The sequence below is a fragment of the Poecilia formosa genome, unplaced genomic scaffold, assembly GCF_000485575.1.
Source record: "Poecilia formosa unplaced genomic scaffold, Poecilia_formosa-5.1.2 Scaffold6, whole genome shotgun sequence".
In the NCBI taxonomy this organism is placed as follows: Eukaryota; Metazoa; Chordata; class Actinopteri; order Cyprinodontiformes; family Poeciliidae; genus Poecilia; species Poecilia formosa.
Genome location: NW_006799945.1, coordinates 146,154 through 171,979, shown reverse-complemented (window position 1 = coordinate 171,979; position 25,826 = coordinate 146,154). Strand labels below are relative to the sequence as shown.

The window sequence follows — 25,826 nt, the reverse complement described above, 5'->3', positions numbered from 1 at the left end:
ACACATCGATCAATGGTAAAGATAAGAAGGATTGCAACGTGCAGAAACAGTTCAAAGCTTAAAGTTTTGGTGTTGCCACTAAAAAAAACCAACTAATCAATTTTCTTTTCCATTATTCCGTTAAGTGAATCTAGTATTGATGATATTTATAATTGTGTTAGGATTTCTCATCCCTTCATTAATATTGAAAATAGCTTCTCAATATTTGACCGGGTTTGCCAGTACTAACCTGTCAATCTGACTGGCAGGATTTTGAAGCCTGTGCCTCAGAGCTCAGATGATTCTGCAGCAAAAATTCATTTTCAATAAATATTCTCTAATATTCTCTTAAACCAATTTTTTTTTTGTTTATTCAGCACAGGCTGGTAACTAATGTTTTAATCTGGATGTTAATCTAATGTTTGCTTTATGTTGTGGGTGTTTTAAACTAATTTAAAAACTGAACCTGATTCACGGTTTGCAAAGTAGGTCTGGATTAAAATTACTTTTTTTTTTGTAGTCCCTTGAGATGAGGTTTTGTGATGATGATTATGATAAAATTGTTTAATTCAGAAGTAGTTTCCAAGAGCTTATTGGACCAAATATTGTACATTTTTCTATCATGCTGCTCTTTCTAAAGCAACACAAAGAAAACATATTAGCAAACCAGTTGCTTAACAGACATGCTCCTCAGAGGTTCCTAATTGTAATTGAATTACAAGATAATATTAATACGAACCAAAGTAAGTCTGTATTGCTAAAATATTTTTGAACGTTTGCCAGCATGAAGCGAAGGGGAAAAAACACAGACTAACATTCGGAAAATGAAATTATCATAATTATACTCTGTTCTTTGCAAAGAGCTATTTGGATTCCCACCTGCAGATTTCTAGTCATTAAGTACTGTTCATTTTTGGACTTAGTTGATTTATTTGATGAAAAGGAAGGCAAGTCAATGGAGAGATGAGTCTTGATGAGTGTGGAGTCCAAGTTACAAGTAAAACTTAACTATTTTATTACATTTGGGAAATAAATTAAATTAGACAGCTTCCTCCTCATGTTCCCCCCCCTACCCCCTCCGTCCTCCTCCACCTTCTCTCATCCTCCACCCCTTCATTGTGCCTCTTCGCTCAGCTGGCTACACCTATCTGTGTGAGTTATCAGTCAAGCTGCTAATGACTGCCAGGCTGTCTGCTGTGATAATGGCCCAACAATATGAGGTAATGGGCTAACAGTGAGCCATTACACCACTCAGCTTTTAATGTCAGCGACACACTCGACCAAACAGACTGTGGAGAAGCGGGAAAAAAACGGAAAAGGCAGAGTGGAGTTAAATTGGGATTAAGGGCTCAGCCTCGTCACAAAAGCTCTCAGACGCCATCAGGAAAAAAATAAAATCATTTACTTATTTCGATTAAGAAAAAGACATTGTTTGAATTTACATCCAGCGAATGAATAGTTACTCGCCTGAGCCATTTATCCTTTCTTCCTTTCTGTGAAATAACAACCACTGAGCACAAACTTTTTCCACATTTTCAGAACATAATGATGTGAATGACACGTGAGAACAAGCAGAGAAGAGCATGAAGTGCCAATCAGCCTCTTGTCAATTGTGCTGTGGCGAGCTGAATCAGGAGGGAGTGGGCGATCCTGTACTTCCTGCTGTAAGTAAATGGGCTGTTTTAATTAAATACACGCAGATAATGCTTCAAACTTCCGTTTGATTAGGTAATTCCATTATGTGCAACATTTTACATTCTGTACTGAAAATAATGACCATCCCTTTCTCAGTAAATTTCTAAATGCATTCTGCAGAACTTCTCAAGCATTAGTATTCAAGACAAATTTATTTTAAGAAGGCATCTGCAAGGACGGACATAATGTACATGTGAAAGACAAGTTGTTTACAACTACTATTTTTACAATGTTATGCAGATCATAATATCCGAACAAAACTGGATAGGCCGTGGGTCACTTTGTTCTGCCATTTCGCGCTTACCCTTTGTTTCATATTACTTTTCTAGCTCCATTTTCTACTTGTAATCAAACCATCTTGTACCAATAGGTTGCAGTTCAAATCAAGGCCCTTAAACCGGCCAAATTTAAATACTCAGATACATCAACAAATAAGTAACATTTTTCCAGACAGACAATACATTACCTTGGGTTTAAATTCAGTTTATTATGCCAACCGGTAAAACAAATAAATAAAGAAACATATATATTGTAGTTTCCACTATATCCCAAATGTTATGTGAAAATAGTGTTTCAAAATAAAATATCACTTACAGAACCTCTCCTTGTATGGTGAAGTTCTTCAAATTTACCTTGGCCTTTGTGAACCTTACTTGTTTTCTTTTTGCTGGGATACTTCAGGCTATTGATGATACATAGACAATTGATCAGATCAATTGTGAATATGAATTTTATTAATTCAAGTAGCTCCGTTATTTTGAATGCTGAAAGTGTGGAGTTTGTTTTTGATGTTTTGGTACCATGACACCAGATAGCTTTGATCTTCTGTCAGTTTCAAATGTCCAGGTCTTAATTTATTTTATTTTTTTCTCAGACGACTAATAGTTTAAAAATGTCAACGCTGCCATTTGTGCCCGTAGATACCAAGGATGTAAAGGTGAGATGGACAAGAAAGCAACAGGCAGAAAGAAACATTGTCATGTGCAAATATATGTATGTTTTTAATGTAAAGTACACAAAGAAAGAACTCTACCTGCATCTACTCTGCTTTTAGCTATTGGCAAGGGAGTTAATGTTAGCCAGATGTATGGCCTCTTCAGATTTATCTATTTTCAACTTGTTACCAGCTTGTCAGATTTATTGGACAGGTGGAATGTAGTTGGGAGTCTGCTTACATACTAGTTTGGTTTCACCTAAATATTGTGAAAGGGCAGCTAGAACAGTCAGTTAGACTGAAGTGTTGTCAGGTTAGCTGGTTAATGAGCAGCTACTTTTAGATATTCTTTAAACTTTGCAGCAATAACTACATTATTATGATTACAGAAATGTTTTTTTTTTTTTTCATTTTGGGGCGTGTCTCATCAAAGTTGTCTTTGTCTTACTTGGTCTTGACTACAACACCAATATTATTATTATTTTTAAATCTAGACATTAATTGGAAGTAATTAGTATCTTGCTTACTTTTAGCTTTTTTTACACAATATATACTAAGCTAAATGTGAACAAACTTTTTGAACAGATACAGAGAATGTTATGTTTTGAAGTGGGTTCAAATTTTTCCTTTAAAATATACACCTAAGACATACGGTAATATTATAAAAGAGTTTTGTTTTTGTATGTTTGGTTTTTGTTTCATTTTATCTCATTCTTCTGTTCCCCCACTTGAGTTCGCCAATGGAAAATTACTTTCTAACGCAAACTAAGATTGAAAAACAAAATATATTTCATGGCGATTGAAAACAGTTATCTTTTGTGATCTCTCTGAAGTGTTGCATCACTGCAAGAACATTTATTATTTGTGTCAGGTTACACCTCGGTCATTCATCATTAATCATAGCTTTACTTTATCACAATTCCTAGATTTTACTTTCACATGTATTGTGATAAAGCAGAGGTATTGTTAAATGTTGCATCATGAAACCAGGCCGCGAGGTGATGGGCATGCAAGTGGAACAACATCCACTTAACACCAAAGGGAGGAGACAGAGAAAACTGCCGGGCCAATCTGAGCAGAATACAAAGGATTTTCTTCAAATCTGCCACACGTGAAAATCTCTCCGGATTAGAGCCCGGTACATAACCCACAACGGTTCCTCTGTTCACTTTTACAAATCCAACTGCTGTGAATATGAAAGCGTTTCATCGGACTGAAGACACGGCTGTCTTATTTTAGTGTGTAGCACGTTGACAGGAGAGCTGCATGATTGGCAGGAGTACAAAGGAGGAAATGAAAGTTAAAGTCCACCAGGAGGAAAGCACACATCTGCACAGGGGAATGTATACTTCATTTGTGAAGGTGTATTTTGGATTTCCCTGTTCCCCAATTCACATGTGTATGTTACATATGTACTGACTTGAAGAGATACTTTCTACCTCTACTGTTTCAAGGCAAAATATCCTGCTATATTTTTCATAAGGTGACACAATTTCATGCACTTTAGTCTGGATACCTCTGAGAGGAAGAAAAATAGCTCTTTTTCTAAACATAGACCCTTTTTTAAAGGTAATGCTTATCTTCTGTCTTTACATTCAGCCCTACACAATAAAATACAGAATGAACTGTTTGCAAGTCTTAGGTTTAGGAAGATCTGCCATTAACAGCAATGTAAAAAAAGAAAACTTAAATTAACTTTGACTCCAATCGACATCTATGGTAACACTTCTCATTGGGCAATATGAGATTCTTGTTGGTTGGAAACAGCAAGCAAAAACCATTGAAAACAAAATTGCATCAGATAATATAAATGCTTTAATATGAGGCAGATATATAAATATGCCATTTCTCAAAATCACAGATGGTGATTTTAATATTATTAAAGGGCAGTCTTCTTGATGAATGTCCCACCGTAAGTCTGGTGTCATATGGGTTATTTGTTATTGATCAGCTGCCAAACAGCAATGTGCAGGTGAGAAAACAGACGCTATGAAGGAGCAGGAAAAAAATGGCTGCCGAGACTGCCTGAAAGGTCACTGCATAACTCTCATCCCTGAGCGCACTGGGGTTTAAATCATAGCAGCCTGTTTGCGTGACGCTGTTTACATTCCAAATAACGCTTTAGGAGCACTTTTGTAAAGAAATGCAACTGCAGGTTCCCTGATAGCCATGTTTCCTCCCATAGTCCAATGATAGGGATAATAGAGTTACTGATGATACTAAATTGAACATAATGAGAGTTTGCATGGTTGTCTTTATGTGTATTTGACTGGCAATCTGTCTGAGCTGCAGCCATCATCTTGCTCAGCCCCGAGCAAGATGAATGTGATGAATCCAGAGGTACGTCCCCCTGTGGGTGATTATGAATATGCATACAATTTTAAAATCTCAAAGCACTGTTGTACAGTTAGTCTCTGCTGATGGGATATCCTGATTGCTCTAGAGCATTTTATCTTTTAGATAACAGCTCATGTCACACATATCAACCAGTTTAGGCAGACTTTCCTTTAAGTGAATTTACCTAAGCCTAATTTTCTTTAGAACAAAGTTCATTGACACAGCAGGAAGGGTTGAGTTTAGCTTTAATTGCATTATACTTCCCCTAAGACAGAAAGAAATTCAAGATAAACTGGAGTGACTTCAGAGAAGAAATCTTTTAATTAAAACTTTGGCATGAGCTTGCCACTTAATATTCTGTGAGTTTATCAAATGACTCTATTGCAAGTCTTTTCATGGACTTTCTGTACTTTTCTGATCCAAAGAGAGAGAGAGGTTCATGCTGAAATTTAAACAGGTATCCTACTGGGGTGATATGCTCATTGCCCTTTTATTAACATCTTTCTGGTCAGAATGTTGGAGTTATAAAGTATCTTTACTTAGATTTTGTTCCAAGGATACATGCACTAAGGAAACACTTTGGAGCTGGCAAGCTTCAATTAAACGACTTTTATTTTTATTTAGATATACTTCCTTTATAATGTCAGTTTGCACTATATATGAAGGCACAATTCCAGGTAAAGCCGGGAATAAATTGAATGATGTAAGATGGAGTTATTGTCGAATGGAGATGGTCGGTTGTGCCTTACCTCCAGGAAAGATGCCTCTTATTCCATTTATTCTGAGGAGTTGGACTTCGTTTTCTGCGCATTGTCATCTCCGCCTGAGACATGTCTGGCAGGGAGCACCTTGGTGTTTTCATCAACCCTAACGTGGCTTGGTCTGCGAAGAATAGAAAGAAGTATGAGGTTTGGATTTTGGTAGCAAGGTGGTGAACCAAGTTCAAGGTAACATTTGAGACATGGGTAGATTTTGCAAAACATACCTAAAACTCCAGTCTCTTTCAGCCCTCCAAACTTCTGCATGGCTTTAATAGCCTTGGTCAAGGCCTCCTTTGTCTGAAGCTGTCCGGTCACTGGGTCTGGAGGCGGGAGGTACCCAAACTTACTCAGCCAGTCCTGTAGATGAAAATAGTAGGCATACAAAGTTCAGCGGAGTTCATTTGAGGCATTTCAAAGAGCTCTAAAGCTGCTGAGATAGCAACACCTGTGCTTTACTGTCTGTGGATACTGTGTTGCTATGTGTTTGTATATAAATAAAGATCCCAGGATCCGTGTGTAATCTTTCTCAACCACAGATTCACACCACTACTTTTCAAAACCCCAATTCATGTTTAAATTGATATGCAGATAGATAACGCTTTAGAACTTGATGGAAAAACTTTATCATGTTTTTGTGCCAAAAAATCTTAAAAATCTTAAAATTAAGAAACATCCACCTTTTGATTGCTACTCAGCGGAAATATGCATTTCTGACACAAAAGACTGTTTGGAGCAATGCCTCTGAAACAGAAGGAACTTTATCAAATATAAATGATAAAATTGCACATTCAACAAGGGACCACAGCGATCAATTCTGTCTAGAATAAATACTGTCAGTATTTATTCTTTTTTGGGTAAAGAAAAAGAATAAATACTTTTCCTTTACCCTTTTTCGGGTAAAGGAATGGAATAAACGTGTATTTTCCCCAGAAATCAGGTAAGACAATGTGATGTTTTAGGATGTTTGGTTATTTGATGAGTTTCTTTATTTAGTTAATCAAGAATGAATTTCTTCAAATGTGTCCCCCACAACTTTACCCACAATACTCAGCTGTAGAAGCATTTTTTTCAGTGTGTAAGCTGAATGAATGACAAACTGTGCATTTCTACTCCAATTTTCCTTCTAGCCACTTTTAACACTAAACCAGAAAACTAACCATAGATGGAATAATTTAATTTGATCACCATAACAGACGATCAAATGACAAATCATAGCTATATTATCTTATGCAATTAATCTGTCATGACTGTGCTAATAATATGTAGAAAAGCAAGATGCTACCTCTGTACATTATGAGTTTCGAAGAAAATTGGTACACAGGTGGGTCAGTTGCAGAGCAGAGAGTAAAGCATCTACATAAATACTGTTAGAATTCAGGCAGTTGATTGATTAACAATTTGGTTTGTTTGTTTCTTTTTTTTTTGTCACAAGAGGTCCTTCAACAAATTGGCAAAATACAGCCTCATCATGTAACCTTTTTCAAGTCCTGGGAAGGGTGCCAATCTGTTAGTTCTCCAACTTCTGCTCTCTGACACATTTTGTCCTCCTCATCAACAAACCAATCACAAGCTGGAGACTTCGCTATTTTGAAATGACAATTGCTTCTTGTGACATCCATATAAACACCACATTTATTTTTGACTTTGCATATTGTTAAATATGCATCAACATAACTGAAAAGAAAACTTTCAAAAAACGCATTTGTCCTTTAAGTGCACGCCAATATTTTGTATGTGTTTCTCTTCACCAATAAGTTGTTTGATTTCATATGAAAGCATACTAGAGATGCAGCCAATATAAGCTGTTTCATGCAGACATATAAAGTAGCAAGGTTGAAAAATGATCAAAGCAAATCTTAAATTTTAAATAATAAATTTATACTGCCATGCCTAAGAGGCATAATATCTAATGGGCAAAATGACAATACAATCAATTGGTTTGGAACTCATAAGATGGAGGTATGGGAGGTAAGTTTCATTCTCCTCTCTCACTGCTATTGTCTCCATTTTCCCAGCTTCTCTTTCTTTTCCTCCTACCTTTATTTGTCTCTGCTCCATTAAATTCCCCTCCTCCTCCATCGTCATGATCTGACAGCTAATCAGAAAAGGCAGATTTTAAATAGGTTTTTGATCAGCACTCATTGGAGGTGAGTGACACAGATCGATAGCAAGGCACCCCCTCTGTAATGACAATGCTGGGAAAATCCCATTTACCCAATGACTTCAGGTTTACAGAAGTGCTGCTCTGCCAAGTTTTTACCTCTTCATGCTTTGCTTCACCGTCTGTCCAAAGGGGCTTGTAAGAATCGACACAAGAACTGAACTGAACCCTCTATAACACTGCAGAAGCTAACAAACCAAAGTTTCTGGAAATAATATGACGTGAAAGTCAAATGGGGAGGTGAGAGAACATAAGCTGAAAGGGCTGTATGAATTGACAGTTTGCGAAATTAAGTGTCTTAAATCATTCATATTACATATGTGCCATTGAGACCAGAAGTATTTTAGATATCTCTCTGTGCTTCCTCTCACAATGAGCACTATGGTCGCTTTTCAGACGCTCTAAAACCAGAAGTATTTTCACAAACAATTTGGAGTTCTGTTCTACAGAAAAAAATATGCAAATATGTGAATTATGAATAGGTGGGGGTTTGTTGTATCTAAACTCCAACATCTAAATCCAGTTATTTGAGTCAAAATAGAAGTACAGTCTTAATGTACTACTAAAGAAACAGTAAAAAGTATCTTCCTTATTTTCTTCTAATTTTAAACCCCTTTTAGCCTATATGATTAAACATATAGACAATAACAAAGCACTGGCTGTTTATAAGCACCCCAGGAATGTTGGGTAACAAATTTGTCTGCGGTAGCAAAATGGCACCCTGAAAAACATGTTCAAAATATAAAAAATAAGAGTGCATGCCATACAAACAAGACAGATGTGTGTTGCTCTTTATGAGTCAGGGAATCAATATAGAAAAATAACATTTTGGCTAAACCTGCCATAGCGCTGAACCTGATGACAATGTATTTCTCATTTGATTAAGGTGGGAGCCTAAATCCGAAGACCTCTGAAAATTTACGAAACCAGATAAGTCCTGATGTTTAGATGTGGTACACTACATGTAATGTTTTATAACTTCAATGGTTTCATTGTTAGCACTACAAGGTGTCCGGTCGACCTTGAACTAACTTGAAAGAAAGAATATGGATTATAATGACTGTTGATGGATAAGTGCTTTTCTCTTTCATTCCATCCATGTTTATTTGGGCTAATTCACAACTTTACAGGAAAAACTAAACCAAGTCATATTCCGTCATATAGGAATATACCAATCAATGCAATAACGATATTATATAAACAGATTCAAATCTAATTACACTGAGAACCCTTTAATCCTGTATGATAGTGCATTAAAGTTAGTGTAGTCCTTCACAACATACTCAAGTGGCAACACAAAATTACAGTTTACATGCAATAAGACGTTCAAAACAGTTTCCCAGGCAGCTTCTCAGTATGCTCTGCGCGCCTCTTTAACTTGGATTGTTATTTGATTAGTTCCATCTCTGCACATGCTGACATTGGCATAAAGTCTCTCTCTGCAGCCATAAAAATTAAATATTTTACTGATTAGCTAAAAAATAAATAAATAAATCTCTTAATGACCTTCATATGACTCAGCTTCTGACTCTGTATTTTCTTTCTCTTGTTTTTAAATAAAGTCTGAGGCACCCATCCATGTCTGTTATAAAACTTACATCAAACTATGGGAAAATTAAGACAGACACAGGAAAAGATCAAACAGTAAATACAATAATCTGAGATTCCACCTCTCAAAGTGAGCAGGGGACAGATGACATAACTGCACTGTTTTCACTTTCAGGCAAAAGCCTTGCTGCTCCAGCAGCTCAGTAGGACTTTCTAATGAGATGGGGAAAGAGCAAAACCTGCATGAAATCGTGAACTTACTTGTAGACCAGAAGGTAGGTTCTTGAGCAATGGTTTATGGTTTATAGTAAGAGTACAAAGTGTAGATTTCCTTTTGCCAAATTTGTATAACAATAGCCCCTGAACTTAACTTAGATTTATCCGATTTAATTAATAACATAAATATTGTTTTGAGGTGGGAGATGAAGGTTGGTGGAATTAAATTTTGCACCAAGACATCCAAAAACAGGACAAGCGATGTTTAAACTTTTCAAAGAAAGACCCAAACATTCCAAAAGTCACCTCGTTCCCAAGTCTTCAATTCACCACACCGTTTGTCAACGGCATTTTATATTGTTTCCTTAAATATAAGGAAACTCACCTCGTAAAGATACACCCACATAAATAACTATTCAAACTGTATGACGTGATTAAGCAGGTTTGGTTCATATTTACCCAGCATTTATGCCTAATTTTGGTCAGGACAGTTACTATAAAATAAAAACAACTTACATACGGTGAAAACAAATCATATTTATTCAGCATTACTTTCATTAACCATATTATAGTAATCTCATGCAAAATTCAGGATATTTTTTGGTTACATTCTGAACTACAGTCAGTTTCCCTAGAAGCTTTTCTTAGCTGCAGCTGTATGAAATCAATCAAAACCACATTTAATCACTGCAAGTGGGAAGACTGTTTTTAATTTCTGTACACTTTATGAGACAGAACATCGTGATTCCCTGTGGTCCATTAAGCTGCTATAACATGCATTAAGCACTGAGCGCCAATTTAAGGTAGCTTAAGGTGGAAAAGGCTAATCAGAGGGTGGATGACCTTTTTTTTGATTAACAAGCATTTATTGGATTAATTTCCTCCAATCAGTTTAAAAATCTCAATATACTAAAACAACAAAGTTCTAGTTACATATGTGTAACTTTCTACAAACCCTAAAGAGCACATGGTTTTGTCTTCAAAATCCAAACTAAAATGAAAAACAAAAGGTGACACTACAGCTGTTACTGTTGAGAAACAAGCACCGGGTCTTTATATAATGGATTTTTGGTGTAATGAGATAAAGTACTCTGACCTTGGGTATTCATTTCACCAGATTATCTGAAAAGCAATTTGTTATTCATATTCAACAGCTTCTCAGTTAACACACTGGGGCATGAGTGAGACATCAGTTCACCGATTCATATCACTTGAATGTAGAGCAGTGAAACCACAATGTAATTTGGAGGGTGTCTGAATGGTACACAAACGAAAAAAGGCAGAGTGATCAAAAGTGAAGCTTCTGAATTTCCAGAAGAGAAACTGCAGATGTAGGGGACAGCTATAAATCTCTAGGAATCCAAAGGGAATTGATAACCAAAACTAAGCCACAAGAGCTGTGAGAAAAACAATCTACAAACAATGAGGAAAATGCTAAAGGGGGATAGTAGGAACCAGCTACAATCAGTCATGTCCTGTCAGTTTTTCAAGCAAAGGAAGAAGGTAGAAGTCACTAATATCAAGACAAGAAAGCCCCTCAGAATGCACAGTTCCTTCTACCAAAAGTCCAGCAACCTATGGCAGTGGGCAATCAGGAGGATTGATGGGTTTTATGTCTCAGGCAGCAAAAACAAACCATAGAAGTGGTAGAAGAGAAGGAACCATCATGAAGGGATTAGCCTTGATTTGTCACTGAGCGGCTGCTGAAATAACGTACATGGAGAAACCAGACTCAATGGAAAAGAAACCTGGACAAGAGGACAAGACATGGGCACTAATCATTGTAAGACAAGAGTAGAAGAGACCTGGCTCTTTCACATCAGAAAAGACCCAAGATGCAGCCTGGAGACATTTCAATACATATATGGTTGTACCGTGCAGACTGACAAAAGTATGTACAGAACTGCATCTTCAGAATGTTGTAAAAGCATAAAACTGTGATAGTATTGTTGAACATTGTGACAATAACATATATTGTAACTACCTCTATTTTTGCCTCATTCCTTTCATTGTTTGCCATCATCACAACGCCCCTGTCACGCTCCTGGATCTTCACCAATACAATCTAGATTAGGTGTAGGCAGGAAAAGCAATGAGAATCTGTCCAATTAACCAGAAATGCTTTTTCACAAACTGAACTTGAATGGCATCTGAAATATTTCCGCCTACCAATTACTGCAACCAAGAAGTACTTAGCAAATGCAGTATTTGACATAATAAGATTGTGATGATAATTGCAACTCGATGTACTCTACTGCTCTACTCAGAGCATTATAAACCAGTGGCTGGAATTCAAAGAAGGACACATTACCAAAAGGTGAAGGAGGGCTAGAATCCTAAGGCCCAACCAGAACCAAACTGCTGACGAGAAACCAACAGGTCAATGACAAACTGACTGTAGAGATTGACCTGACAATAAAAAGCGATCACTGCACCCAGAAGAAGAAACATAAGAGGCTTGACAAATGCCTCAGGCTCAAAGATCCAACAGCGAAGTTGTAGAAAATCAAGGCCTCAGTGGTGCCAGTGGTCATTGCAGCAGGCAGGGCTGTGATCAGCTAAGGGGAAAGTAATTCCACCAGATAACCAGAAGAACACCAAATGTTTTACAGTCTTACAAACAGCTAAGATACTGTGAAAACCTTTAGGAAGTAGAGGTAAGATGCAAAAAATAAATCTAATTTCTTAAAGGTTTTGGAAAAAAAAATATTTTCATTCCCACTTCATGAAATTGCAATATTTTATAAAGTGACCAAACTGTTTTTCAATTCAAATAAACTGGTTGACAACTACATCAATATGCTGACATGTCTGAGAGCTTGAAAATTCAGACTGGGCAAACCCTTGTTTTGACCATTTCAAAGATTGTGGCTGGAGCCACAGGGCAGTGCTCACAGCAATATGTCTTTGATAACAGTTTTAAGAAATATGTAAAAAAACACATTTTTCTAATAAAAAATTACATCCTGTAGCTATACATACCATAAACGTATGAAGAAATCACCACTCTTCAGGGATTGAAGCAAAAAGAAAATGCAGGAGTGCTAAAAGAACTTTTTTTTTTCTCAAATGTTTGTCAAACTGTTTCACCTCAAAAATAAATAGGATCCAAATAAATATAGTCTGTATTGCTTATTTCTTTTCACTTGACAACCATATGAATATTCACCGCATTATAAATCACCTGAGTAAACTGAAGATGTACTTTTGCAGAATTAAACTTTAAATGCAAAAATAAGCCAACGTAGGAGTGAATATAACAAAAAACAAATGTACCGTCTGGATTGAAGAACGTACATCGTAGGTATCTGGGTACCCAGTTTAATATCCTTGTATTTTTCAGTCCAAAATCTCATAATAATGTATTTTGACAGGTCAGACTTGCTTCATGTTACACAAGCCACCCAGTAAATTGCAATCTCAAATTATCTTACCATATTCAGACACTTCTCACATACTTTGCCTTTCACCGGCATACAGATAAAGAAATAATTGAAGCACGAAGCAAATATTAAAGGACCTGACAGCTGCGCAACAGACTGTACATGTAAATAATAATTTACCTCAACATTCCTGAAGACTTATCCCCGTGATCTGCTGTTTGTGGGGACCTGAACAGAGAAAATGCCGCTAATTTAAATAGCCAGTTACAGAGCAAAAGTACAAGGAGACAGAGTTTCTTACAATGCTTGAGGATTGTTTTAATATTCAGAACAAGTGGGACGACATATTTCCTGATGTCAGTGGTGATGATATATATTCTCTCTAGATAAGTTATTGATAAGACATTATGATGTGGTGTATTTATAGTATTCCTTTTTAGGACCTGTTGGAGATGGGAGGCAGGGCTGTCTGGCACAGAAAAATGACCCAGACTTACCCTAATTAAAGAGCTGTGAACAAAGAAAACAAAGTGAGACAACTGCTCATTCTCTCCCTACAACAGAACTGCTTGTTCATTTCGGTAAAGAGAAGGGGGCTGAAAAAGAAAAACCAAGCCTCGTGCGTGAATGAAATATTAATGAACTGCTGATGCGTTAGTTGTTAATGATGTGTGTGTGTGTGTGTGTGTTTGCATTTTGTTGTATTCAATCAGAAGGAGGTGAAGTGATAAACGAAATTCAAAGAAAGATGACCAAGAAAAAGCCGGTGATCTGGATGTGACTAGTGGGTTTTCTGATTATACTGAATTACAACAGAATTAAGTATTTATGAAATATAGCATCTAAAATGCTATATTTCATAAATACACCAAGGACAGTGTTTTCAAACGGTGGGCCCAAGTACTGTGCATAGTACTTGGACTAACTTTAATGGTACTCCCCAAAAGTTTGATCTATTCTGAAAAGAGAACCAAATTGGTTCTCTCAGATGTTGAGCTAAGAATAACATGAAGGCTACACAAATTGCTACAACACAATAGCATTAATTTCAGTCAAAACCAACTAAAAAAGAGGCTCAGCGTGGTAAAATAATCAGAAAAGATAAGTAGATGAAAGTGAACAACAAGCAAGTGCTGGTTCTGCCTATCCAGGATTATGTTCAACTCTGAAGTCAGAACTTGGCCCTGAAAATGAAATATTTGCTAATTATTACTATTAGCTCATTACTATAAGCCCTAAGAGGGAACGACTACAATGCAGTTCTCTGTATTATATACAATTAAATGCTGTAGCAACATGTCCATTAAACTTGTTGCCTTCAGTAAATGACTTAGGGAAACTCAAGCTGACAAAATCATTTTATTTCTGTAACGTTTTAAAAGTGGGGCAGCCATTTTGGATTTTAATGTTTACTGCTGATAAAAAAACAAAATCCTTTGCCATTTAGGATTTCTGTTTACTTTAATACACATGGGATGTACAATAAAATCGTATCCTTCAACAACTCGTATAGCAGACACATTGAATTAGTTTTTTTCAAAACAAAAACACTCTTTACTTATTTTCTACTGAAGTGGTACTTGCAATAAAAGAGCACACTGCACTTAACCAAATGTTAGATGTAGGGCATAGTTATTTTATTTTATTTATTTATTTTTTTTATATTTTTTGCCAGACCCAGTGAACACAATAAACTGTTAGTCTTTCTCTTGTTCTTCAGGCAGTTCGGTGTCCCTGCATGTGGATAAACTTTTCTAAAACTTTTTCAACTTCTAGTTCTCACCAGCCATATAAACATTCCCTCATCCTTTTTTGACTAGAAGTGAAACCTTAGCACCCGCCGAACTAAAGAAAATAAGCTGCAAGTATCAATGTTGCCCACACCTTAATATATACAAAAGTAGTCCAGTTATTCCTATATAGATTAGTCCCAGGCTTTTCAAAACCACTTAACATTCCCTCCATTGCTAATAGCCCATTTGGGATATAGTTAAAAAAAATGTACTATTTTTTCTGCTTAAATGTTAACATTTCAAAATAATATTTTAGAAATATATTATTAACATTTATTTTTTTCTGTAGCAGTATGGAAAATGTTTTTTATTATTATTATTTGCTAAATAAGATAAAATTATGTTTTGTTTTAAAGATTTGCATTGAAGGATCTCTTGTATTTTGACATACACTGAACATCTTTTCAATCTTGTCTAGTCACAAATTAAGTGTTTTTTTTGTATTTGAACAGCTAATAAAAATATAAGATGATTTGTTAGCAAGTCTACAAAGACCTTTATTCTAGGATCCTTCTTTCAAAAACATCCTGTAACATCATCCAATTTGTAGTACATCAGTATTCCACAGCTGGATCATTCTCAAAGCGTCACTTTTAACGATGTTTGACCCATGGCATCATTTCCTTTGGTTGTCTATGTGTCATGAGGCTGACAGTGGACAGACACTCACTTAATGAGCTATGAGACTATTCACATCGCCACATCAACTTCCAACTGGATTTACATAAATGCGTGTGATCTCTATCATCTCACAATACCTCCCTGTTTAGCCCTGATGAGCAGCTGCCGAGTTCCCACATCTTTTCCATCATGACAGGAAATGACTCTCTGGGAGGCATTTAACCCTGAGACCTCACTGACTCTCCAAGGGTCACAAAGTAGCACACTCCATTATGGGGTTTTGTTGTTCTTTAATACCTCAAGAGTGAGGTCAGATCTGTGAGCCACCTCTTGGTCTTTTAAAAGGTTAAGAAGCTACATGAGGTAGAAGAAGAAAAGATTTTTTTTGTTGAAAAAGTCAGAGACGTATTCACCGTTTTGACATACCATTATTCAGGTCTATTAATTAATGCCACTTTTAGTACTTTCAAGAGCTACCCACATGTCAAAACAATCTGAACCTGCTGTACTTCACCATTGGCATAGTTTCTTACAGCTAGCAGTTAGCAGGTCTGTAAAAGTCATTCTGATAAAAACCCCCATATAGCCAAAAATCCCAGAAAGTAAGCACTTTATGATCTTTTACTGTGAAAGATCAGAAAATCTTCCACAGCCCACATGGACCATACCACAGGAAAGAGACAACCTCCATCCTACCACCGCTTGAGGACAGGACTCCACAATGCTAAAACTCTTCTGCTTGAGGAAGAAACTGCCTCCAACCCTTAGGGACCAATCCCTTAGGGTTGGTCCCAATCCACCAAGTGAGAACCATGAGCTCAGATGTACAGGAGCTGACAGCCACTTCACAGCCTGCTTCAAACCACCAGTTTTACAAGTAAAGGACAGCCCCCTAAAATAAACCACAGCATTGCACCAACTGAACGGCCACGATGTGCTCTGTGGGGGACAGTCACAACGCCTTTTCCAGATCCACAAAACACAATTTGACTCAATGACTGAAGTCCCACAATGCTCTCAGAAACTCTGTAAGTTTATTTGGACTAGAGACTGGAATTAAGTAATGATATTATTTTAAAGTGACTGAGCTGTAGGCTTAAAGTTTTATACTTCAGTGAAAGTTATCAGATTCCTGTATCTGCTTAAAGCCCCAGATTCTCGCCTCTGAGTTGCTTTGGAAAATTCAGCGCAGGGATGTTTTTATTTTACAAACTCGTGCATACCACTACAAGCGTCAATATTTGAACTGGAAACATCTGACTCCTGTAATCAGAATAATAGCTAATTTGAAAAACATTACGCACAATCAACCAGCCTAATTGATTTTGAATAACTGAAGAGTGCTGACAGATGCAGTTTTTGTTCTTCTGCTTTTCATTTTGCACTTTAAAACAATTCCTACCAAATTCCACATCGTGACAACACATTATGATGTCCATGTCACAATTTTATATGTCAATATTGGAACTAAGCAAACATTACAATGTGGAATGTGGGAGCTCAGAATGAAGATGAGAATAAAAGAAAATCAGACAAACTTCAAGCAAAAAAAAAAAAAGAGCCCAGATTGATTTTTGATTAGTAGCAGCTTAGACTACACACAAATCCTAATCTTATCTTTTATTTAACACAGTCTTTAACTAAAAGACGGTGAGCCAGACAGAAAACGCCTATCACATAGATGTAAATGCCTCACATCAAGCAACCACAGACGTTAGATGCTGCTCTCCACCGAGATCATTTCTTTCAAGCAGCTTCTATCAGAACATCCATGAGCCTTGCAGCGGATTCAAAGATGCTGTCATCATTTAAGGCAGCTGAGAGAACTTCCTGTATTATATCACCAGCGAATACCCCAGGAGAGAGTTTACTCTATGTACCACACTGAGACGATGGAGGATCCAAGGAACGAAAGCCTCCTCGAGTGTGTTTGACTGAGAAGCTCTTGAAAGCAATCCGATGGTATGAAATGTAAACAGTTTAATGAAGAAGTGAAGGATTTAGTCTCATTTGTACGAGCAGATAAGTTCAAAGACGGAGAGTGGCAGGGGGGAGAAAGTGAGAGAAATTGGGGATGACATGCAGTCAGAATGACAAATTTAATGGAAGAGAAAAATTGAGGCAGGAATGTCAGATGGAAGAAGCGCAAGAATCAGTCTGGGCCTTTTTCTTGAAGTTTGGCATTAAAAATAATTAACAAGCATTAAATCATTTATCACTGATCCTTGTTTTGTTTATCATTTTAATTAGTTTCCCTGTGTGCCGGTCTACTGACAGAAAGAAAACAAATGGGGTTTTGTATCAGCCTATATTCGGGTCAACAGCTGCTGCCAGTGCAACTGGATCAGTGAGACAGTGATAGTTTAGATCATGATGGCCATTGATCTGGTCACTGAGTCTTACTTTCAAGGGCAAGCAACCAAACATGAACTCGCTGCCTGAACTTGCTGCTGCCGAAAAAAAAAAAATATATATATAAAAAATAAAAATCTGGACTCATTTAGTTCAGGTCTCAATATTCTTGTCTTAAAAACAGAGCAACTTTCTGACTCACTTTACAATTACAGAGAAATGCATTTTTTTGTTGTTGTTGTTTTATTTATAAAGCCCTTTTGAGATTGATTTCAAGCTAATTAAGGACTTGAGAATTTCTAATGTACCAGGAAAAAAAAAATACAAAAAAACAAAAAATAAAAACAAAAGTGAAACAGTTTCCAGATTCTGTCAAACCATTTCTGCAGTTTAAAGTCATAGCAAAAAGATAGCAGAGACAGCATAGGGTTTTCTCTGGTTGTATGGAGCGTAAAGTAATGCTCCACTGCACCCACCTGCTACTTCAAGCCATCAGTCAACTGTGCATGATGACTGTAAAAGACAAAAACTCCAAACTTTTCTCCGTCTGCGCAATAGTAAGGCATTTTCTGTTTTTTTTTTTTTTTTTAGGCTAGCGCGTCCTGCTCCTCCACTGGATGGTGTGAATTACCATCAGCTGGAACAGCAAGATCAAATTACAAACGTTTTGGCCTGCTGTTTGATTTATTTATTTTTTTTCTTTTCAGTGGTGTAAAACGGAGCTATACCACAGGAGCACAAATTATTACTCTTAGGATGTTGGTGGTTTGAAACAAAACTTTTTTTAAAAAGAAACACTAAAGAAGAAAAGCATACCAACTCCTAGGACTTACTGTAGCTTCCAAAATATAACCAGCTACCATCAGTGTTGCTTCACATTCAGCAACCTATTTTTAGGTGTTTGGAAACACTTAAAAATGATCCCGTCTTCAACATGTGTTCAGTTAAATGGTTATTAAAATAAGTGATGGTCAAGCAAGTGTGCTCTCTACCTCTAATTATGTGAATCTATGAATCGAAATTAAGAGATGGTGTTTGGTCGGTGTAACCATACAGAGAACAACATGGAAGAGGTTTTCTTAAAATAGTGCAGGAACATTTTGAAATTGCCACTGTGGTTTGACAGGTTAAATGTTTTTGGAAGCAGTAAAATGCAATAACTACACCGTCAAAATTATAACCTAAAATGCATTCCCTTAAAAAAAAAAAGAATCTAATGTCCATGACAGATAGGTGTAATAAATTGTTTTATATGTGACAGAGTTGACATTGGAGATAATTGCACCCACTCTCTTTTCTTACTTTGTTTAAAGACTTCTGTTTTTCTTACTTTACTTAAAGATGTTGACTGTACTCTTAAGCTGCACTTCTGCTCGAGCTGGGATGTACATTGGACTGCAGTTGCAGCAGTTCGCCACTAGTGGGCACATAGAGCACAGTGAGCCCTCCTAACTCAGCGGGCCAACGGAAAATTTAGCCCGGTAACGGCTGGTCACCGGAGGCGCTCACTGCCGCTGTTGTCTATCAACAGGTAAATGTCAATTAGCGCTGCTATTTGTGGGGGAAGTGAGCTGGAGTGGAGTCGCAAGATATGTGTGTGGAAGTTTTGAGTGAACAATTGTTCGACTTATATTGTAAATATTTGTTTGTGAGGAGGGCCAACGGCAAATTTAGCCCAGTAACGGATGGTCAGAGGAGGCGCTCACTGTCGCTATTGACTGTCAACAGTGTTCAACAAATAAAGAACCTGCGAAAAACACACTGACTAATCATTAGGTGTGCAACATACATTTTTCAAAGTTTTCTCTTGAGTTTTGACACAGTGTTGCTAAATATTACATGCATTTCTTTCCACAAAACTGATCTTAGCTCCACTAGGAACTGCAGCATCCTCTTGTTTTAGTACAATTGTTTTAAAAAAAGTCTCAGGATTAATATTTGCAAAACATAAAGATGCAGGAAACAATGAATTGCTATATATATTTAGACCTCTTCCACTTTACATGCTTTGTAATAAAGCATTTGCAAAGTGTCTACGTTGGATCAGGCACATAACACCACCTCTGCCTAAAATGTATGTGACAAAGCCTCCCTAAGAAGTGGGTGTGGAAAAGAATACATTTAAGCTTTAGTAGGAGTGCATGCGTTTTTTATTCCCAAGCATTTTCCTTGTAACAGTTTCATATCTTGGATGTAGTTTTTAGCCTTAATTTAATCCTTTAGATCAATTACAAACAGATAACAAAAGATAAAACTCATCAATATGAGATGTGTTCAGTGAAACGAACTCAAGCTTAATTTGGTTATTTTTCAACATTTTGTTAGCAAATCTACCTAATCTACACTTAGAGTGAGTTACAGTTTTATCTTTTTTCACTAATTGTATGCATGCAGTGAACAGGAAACAGAATTTAATGAAGTAATAATGTCATAAATTGGGATTCCATGATGTTCCACTGAACTGCTTTGCAAGCAGATGGCGCATGAACCATCCACTTGAGAACCCATCACTCTATCTTTTTTGCAGACACAATGTGCATATAGTGTGACACAAGTCTGCCTCGTCGACAGAATGTAATACATTTTCATGGACTTGCCTATTCTAACACCCAATTTCCATGCTGGTGAATCTGTGAGTGCTTGGATCCCGGAAACTTTGGAAGAAAATCAGTCCTAGTTTGCCTGTTTGGACATGTGTGGACCAGGATTTTAAAATGTGTGTGTAATCCTTAACTTAGAAACAGCTTTTTGTCTACAAAGAGGTGAGACTGAAATTCCTGTCTATTCCCAGAGGATGCAACAAGAAAGGCGAAGAGAAAGAGATTTCAAGGAAAAGAAGAAGACATGTCAGAGAAGAGAAAAAAATTTCAACAAGCATTGATACAAGGGAGATAAAAAAAGTAAGTAAAATATGGATGAGAGATGGCCAGAAGAAGAGAGGGATTTTGTGCAGCATCTTATGAAATGTTTGACTGGGAAGTGAAAAAAATGAAAGACATAAAGGAATCCGAATATAAAATTGCATGAGTCAAATAAACTGATGGAGTCAATAAAAACTACACTGGATTTGATTTAACAGTGACTGCACTCAGGGGGAAACCCCCCAAAACCCTTCTTTGAAGTTCTTCTCTCTATGGGTGGTAATGTGGCATGGTACTGGGGGAAAAAAAAAAAAGACTGAAAGAGACAGGAACAGAAGGGTTGAATAAAACTCAGTCAGGGTCCACTGATGATGAGGATGATAGAGGGGGTCGTGACGTTACACATAGAAACAAGCACAACAGCTCTTAACTATTAGTGTCAGTCCTCAAGGCATTTCTTCAGAGTACCAACTCATAAATGTTTTATGGACAGAATGTCCAGCTCTAAATCTTTATTTTATTAAAGAACCAATAGTCAGAATCTCCATCATGGTGTTTAGCTCTTCTTCTAGAGAGAAAGAGCAGCTACGTGAAAACTGCCAAAATGTTCGATGGTGTAAATATGAGAAACTGTTTTGTAAAAAAAAATAAAGCAATTGGTTTTTGTTGGCAAATTGTCAGACAACGTTGTGTTTCCTGAAATGCAGTTATCAGTTTGTCACTATGCTTATCTACCTGCACCCACTTTTCTGTGAAAAATAAAAATGTTGGATTGATGAAGTGACAGGCTGACTCAGGAATAAGAAGTTTCTTTACTTTTAAATGACAAAACCTTAAAAAAACATAAATTGGAAGAGAGGAAGGGAGGCACAGCAGGCCTGTGGATATTTGCATTTCAGTCACTTGTTTTTTTTTTGTTTTGTTTTGTTTTTGTTTTGTTTTTTCCTGTGGAACTTAACTTCCAATTATTCACTGAAAATAAGCCTTTTCGGAGATTTTTCCATAGAACATATGTAAAATATTCAAAACAAAATACAACTTGGGAGGCTGCTATGCTAATTATTAACATTTCAAGTTGATAATTAAGCTTGATGTGGAGCCAGCCACACACCTAATTACTGTTAAATGCCAATACGGTGTTTTTCTTCAATCCACCTTACTTTCTCCATCATCACTGAAGTTTTCAGTGTGTTGGTTTGAAACATCGAAGGAGTCACAATGAAAATTGCCAGTACAGGTGCATGTGCCTTTACTGTCACGCACATGTACATTTTAGTTGTCTGAACTGCAGGTGGGTCAATCACGCTTATTGTTTGTTTGAAAGAGCAACTAAAAAACAGGAATGAAAACTCCTTAAAAGGAAAACACAATGCTGTGTTTATATTGCTATATGCAGTCGAGTTGTTTCCTTCATCCAATTACAGATGCACCACTGCTGCTTTCTGGACTGGCTTGTTTACTTGCACAGGCGCAGATCATACATCCAAACTGACAGAGTGAAGATGTCTTTCTGGTGTGTTAAAGTGCTATTTTTGCCAAGATGCAGTCAGCGTGAGAATGCTCAGTAAGGGGCCTGATGTTGCTGCTCGTTCCTAACGATGGTTTTGTGTATAGCAGCCTGAGGACCTATTATAGTGTCTAGTCAAAGCTGACGTAGGGCTTCGTAGGCTGCTTTTTTTTTATCTTTGCAGCAGATCTGTGACTAGGGAAATATGTTGGTGTAAAAATTTTAGAAGAACACCATGTTTTTAACATCTTTGATTAAACTTAAACAATTCTTTAGCCACAGCTGAACTTTTTAATTTGTGTTTATTAAAAAGTCTTGGAACTTCAATCATGTTTAATTGCTGTGACCTTTACTAACCTGCTAAAAATAATTAAAACAATAGTTGTAAATAGAAAAAACTGAAACTATAATGTGATCTAATACATTAACGACAAAAAGGAACTAGTCAGTGTAGATAGCATGTCAAAAATGTAAGTAGATTGTACACTCTTTAAAGAAACATTTACTCCCAGTTTGATGTGGCAAAATGACAAAAAAGTCACTCTGTATCATAGTAAAATATTTTGAGGTTTTAAAACAGCCCATTTTCTAATATTTGGTGATGCTTACAAACATTTATGCATGCTGGACCTTTGATTATGTTTTATTCGAAGGAGCAAAAAAAATGATGAGTCAGTGCTCCTTTACTAAAAACATCTATACACATAATTTCATTCTTTACAAGAAGCAAGCATTCCAATAAAAATGTTAATCACTTCTAGCAAAAACACACCACAGTGCAAGAGAGTTGCGTAAGGCCTGCGTATTCCCAGCAAAATTAATTTTTACGTTGCCATGTTGGACTGCATGGTGGATGGCAGGCTTCCAGTCGTGGTTTCAAGTAGCGTTAGTATGCATCCTTGGTGATATTTTTATTTTATAACTGAATCTGAATAGTTGAATCTCATGGAAGATTCAGCTACACAAATGTTATACAACTCTTGTGAAATACAAGCAGCGGACATGCGGAGGATTAAACTTTGCTGCTTTGCAGATTTGAATCAAGTCCTCTCCTCGTCATTGGCAAGGTGAGTCTAGTCTGCCGCATCATGTGTCGTCAAACTTAGCTCAGTAGAGCCAAAAACCCAAATAGGCTTAAGGTTAGATGAGTGATAAAACAATATGCAAGCAAAGATTAAACAAAGAAGCATAAGTATTATCAATTAACAGAAAAACTCCACAGTCAAGCACATCTGAATAAGTAAGACCTTGTAGATGTATGTGTGCAATCAAAACAAGCATGAAAAATATATTTTTGTGTCAGGACGTTTCTGACAAGTTAAATATATTTATCATCAAAACTACAAATTGTCACAAACACATAGAGTACAAGTGATAATTCTGATCTTAGCCAGACAGGAAGTAATGATGGGGTGCTTGTTATTTTGCCCATTCTCCTCTTCATACTTTTGCAGGTTCAATAATTTTCTATCTTTTTTTTTTTTAAGTACCAAAACGATCCATCCATAGCAGATCATTTCATACAGACCATGCCTCAGTTCCTATCTATGTTTATGACATTCTGTGCCCACTTTGACAACCAGTAATTTACAGGCTACTATGTGACTCAGATAAGCTAGCAGCAGGGGGATGGTCATTATTATTTTAGCTTTTTTTATGGACCATGCTCTGTCATGTCTGATTAGAGTCAAATGCCCAAAAATTGTCTAGAACCATTAATAGATGGACCAGTCAAATCTGGAGTAAATTATTCTACATGAATTACATATTCTTTAAAAGTTCTTTAAAATATTTGCCATTATAAAACCACATGCCTCAATGTGTCTCTCAAAACGAGGCGCTGCAGAATTTGCAAGTTGTTGCATTCTTTCTTCTGGATGTTGTTTTACAAATATGTTCTTTCTGATTTTTGTGGCTGATTTGGATTACTGAAGATTTGGACTCCCGGACAAACACGGCTCACTTTCTTGGAGAGCGAGTGAAAGCGGGTGGGGATGGGCGACAGCCGCAACAGAAATACACAATCAGCAATGAGTCTTGTTATTGCTTGGATTTGAATCAGCGTGTTTTACATCCAATGAAAGCATGAATGTTAGCAAATAAACTGGGTCTATATTCTGGCAATATAGTTGTGGTTTTAACTGGTTTTTAAACAAAAGTGGTCTCGAGACAAAGTACTACAATACAAGTTTGCACCTTTTTATAGCTGTTCACAGGGGAATAAGTAATATGTATGTCAGGATGTATTTATAGACAACCCCTATACGCACTTCATCGAGCTCTGAAATGGGATGCTCCATGTTACTATAGCAATCTTTACAATGTCTCGTGGGGTTTAACTGTGGAATGCAGACAACTGGCATCTCCAACAAGCATATAGACAAACACACAGCTGACATGCACGCACTTGCATGTGAAGGTCCAGTTCAATATGTAGTGAGCTCTATTTTAAACCCAGACCCCAAAAGAGCAGAGACCCACGCTGAACAATAACTCAGCTGCAGAACGGAGCTCAGTCCAGACTGTCCTTCATGCAGTCAAATGCAATATGATTCACACAATAATGAGAGCCCCTTGTATTTCTGGGGACTATTAGTGCCTCATTAAATTCACTTGAAAGGAAGTTAAGCATCAACTCTGGACTGAAGAAAGTTGGTCTAATTGCCAGTGATAGCTGGACAGAGAGGAGGCTTATCTCTGCCACCCACTCAATCTCTCCTGTTCTTCCTTTCACTCTTCCATTCACTTGCACCTTCAGAAAAATGGGATCACGAACAGACAACTTGCGAACTCCATGAAGCTGACTCCAAAGACGATAAGCAATCATCTTCATCTCTATTTCTCTTTTTTTTTCTTTTTGTTCTATCATCGGCCCAGCTTGCTAAGAGCCTGCTATTTAGAGTCAAACTATGAGATCACTGGTATAACAGAAACCATCACACACAAACACACGCAGTCATGCATATACCGACACAAAAATCACACAGGAAAAACATGCATACACACACAAAACCACATTTATTATGATTCCCGGAGCTTCTGAAAGTAATTTCAGAGTAGCTTTGTTGTTGCTTTTGGGTTTTCTTGATCCAGCTATTAAAGAAGTCTATTGGCAGCTCAGTTGGCAAAGCTATAGATTATTTCAGGCTTCGGCGTATGAGCCAGCACAACACCAGAAACCACTGTAATTACAAGACCTAGTCGGCCTTTTGAATAGAAATGGCCAGTGAAGTCTTGATGTGGTCAAAGACAAGGAGGAAGGCGAGGCTCCGTGGGTTAAAATAGAACTGCCCACATGGAGTTGATTTGAGGTTTTCTATATGGGGAGCCCTGGAGTGGGTCTGCAAAAGTAATGAAGTCAGTTAAAGCTAGTGGAAAAAGACCACTGCAATGTGTCTCTGTAGAAAAAAAACCATCACCGGTGAAAAAACTACGTAAGAATAGATGGTACAAAACTACTGTGTTAAGACTGCAGATTCACAAAGAGCTTAGAAATAGAAATCAGACAACTTTTTTTTTTTTTTTTTTTTTTTTTTTTTTTTTTTTACATTATTATTATAAAAAAACATCTAGTTTCAGTTGAAAGTGTTCAGTTAGGAAAAACATGTTCAATTATATTTTTGAGAAAAAACAGAGGACACCCTACAACAGCTTGTGTTCTTTCAAGTAATATAACAA

General features: G+C 36.9%; 1 protein-coding gene across 1 annotated transcript in view; it reads right to left on the bottom strand.

Moving 5' to 3' along the window:
• Nucleotides 1-25,826, bottom strand: part of LOC103147292 (matrix metalloproteinase-17) — an 84,215-nt gene that overhangs the window by 44,513 nt on the left and 13,876 nt on the right. The window contains exons 2-3 of the mRNA XM_007565547.2: nt 5,931-6,063; nt 5,695-5,827 (exon numbers count right to left, since the gene is read on the bottom strand). Coding sequence (XP_007565609.1) covers nt 5,695-5,827; nt 5,931-6,063 — 266 coding nt within the window. The remainder of the gene's footprint in view (nt 1-5,694; nt 5,828-5,930; nt 6,064-25,826) is intronic.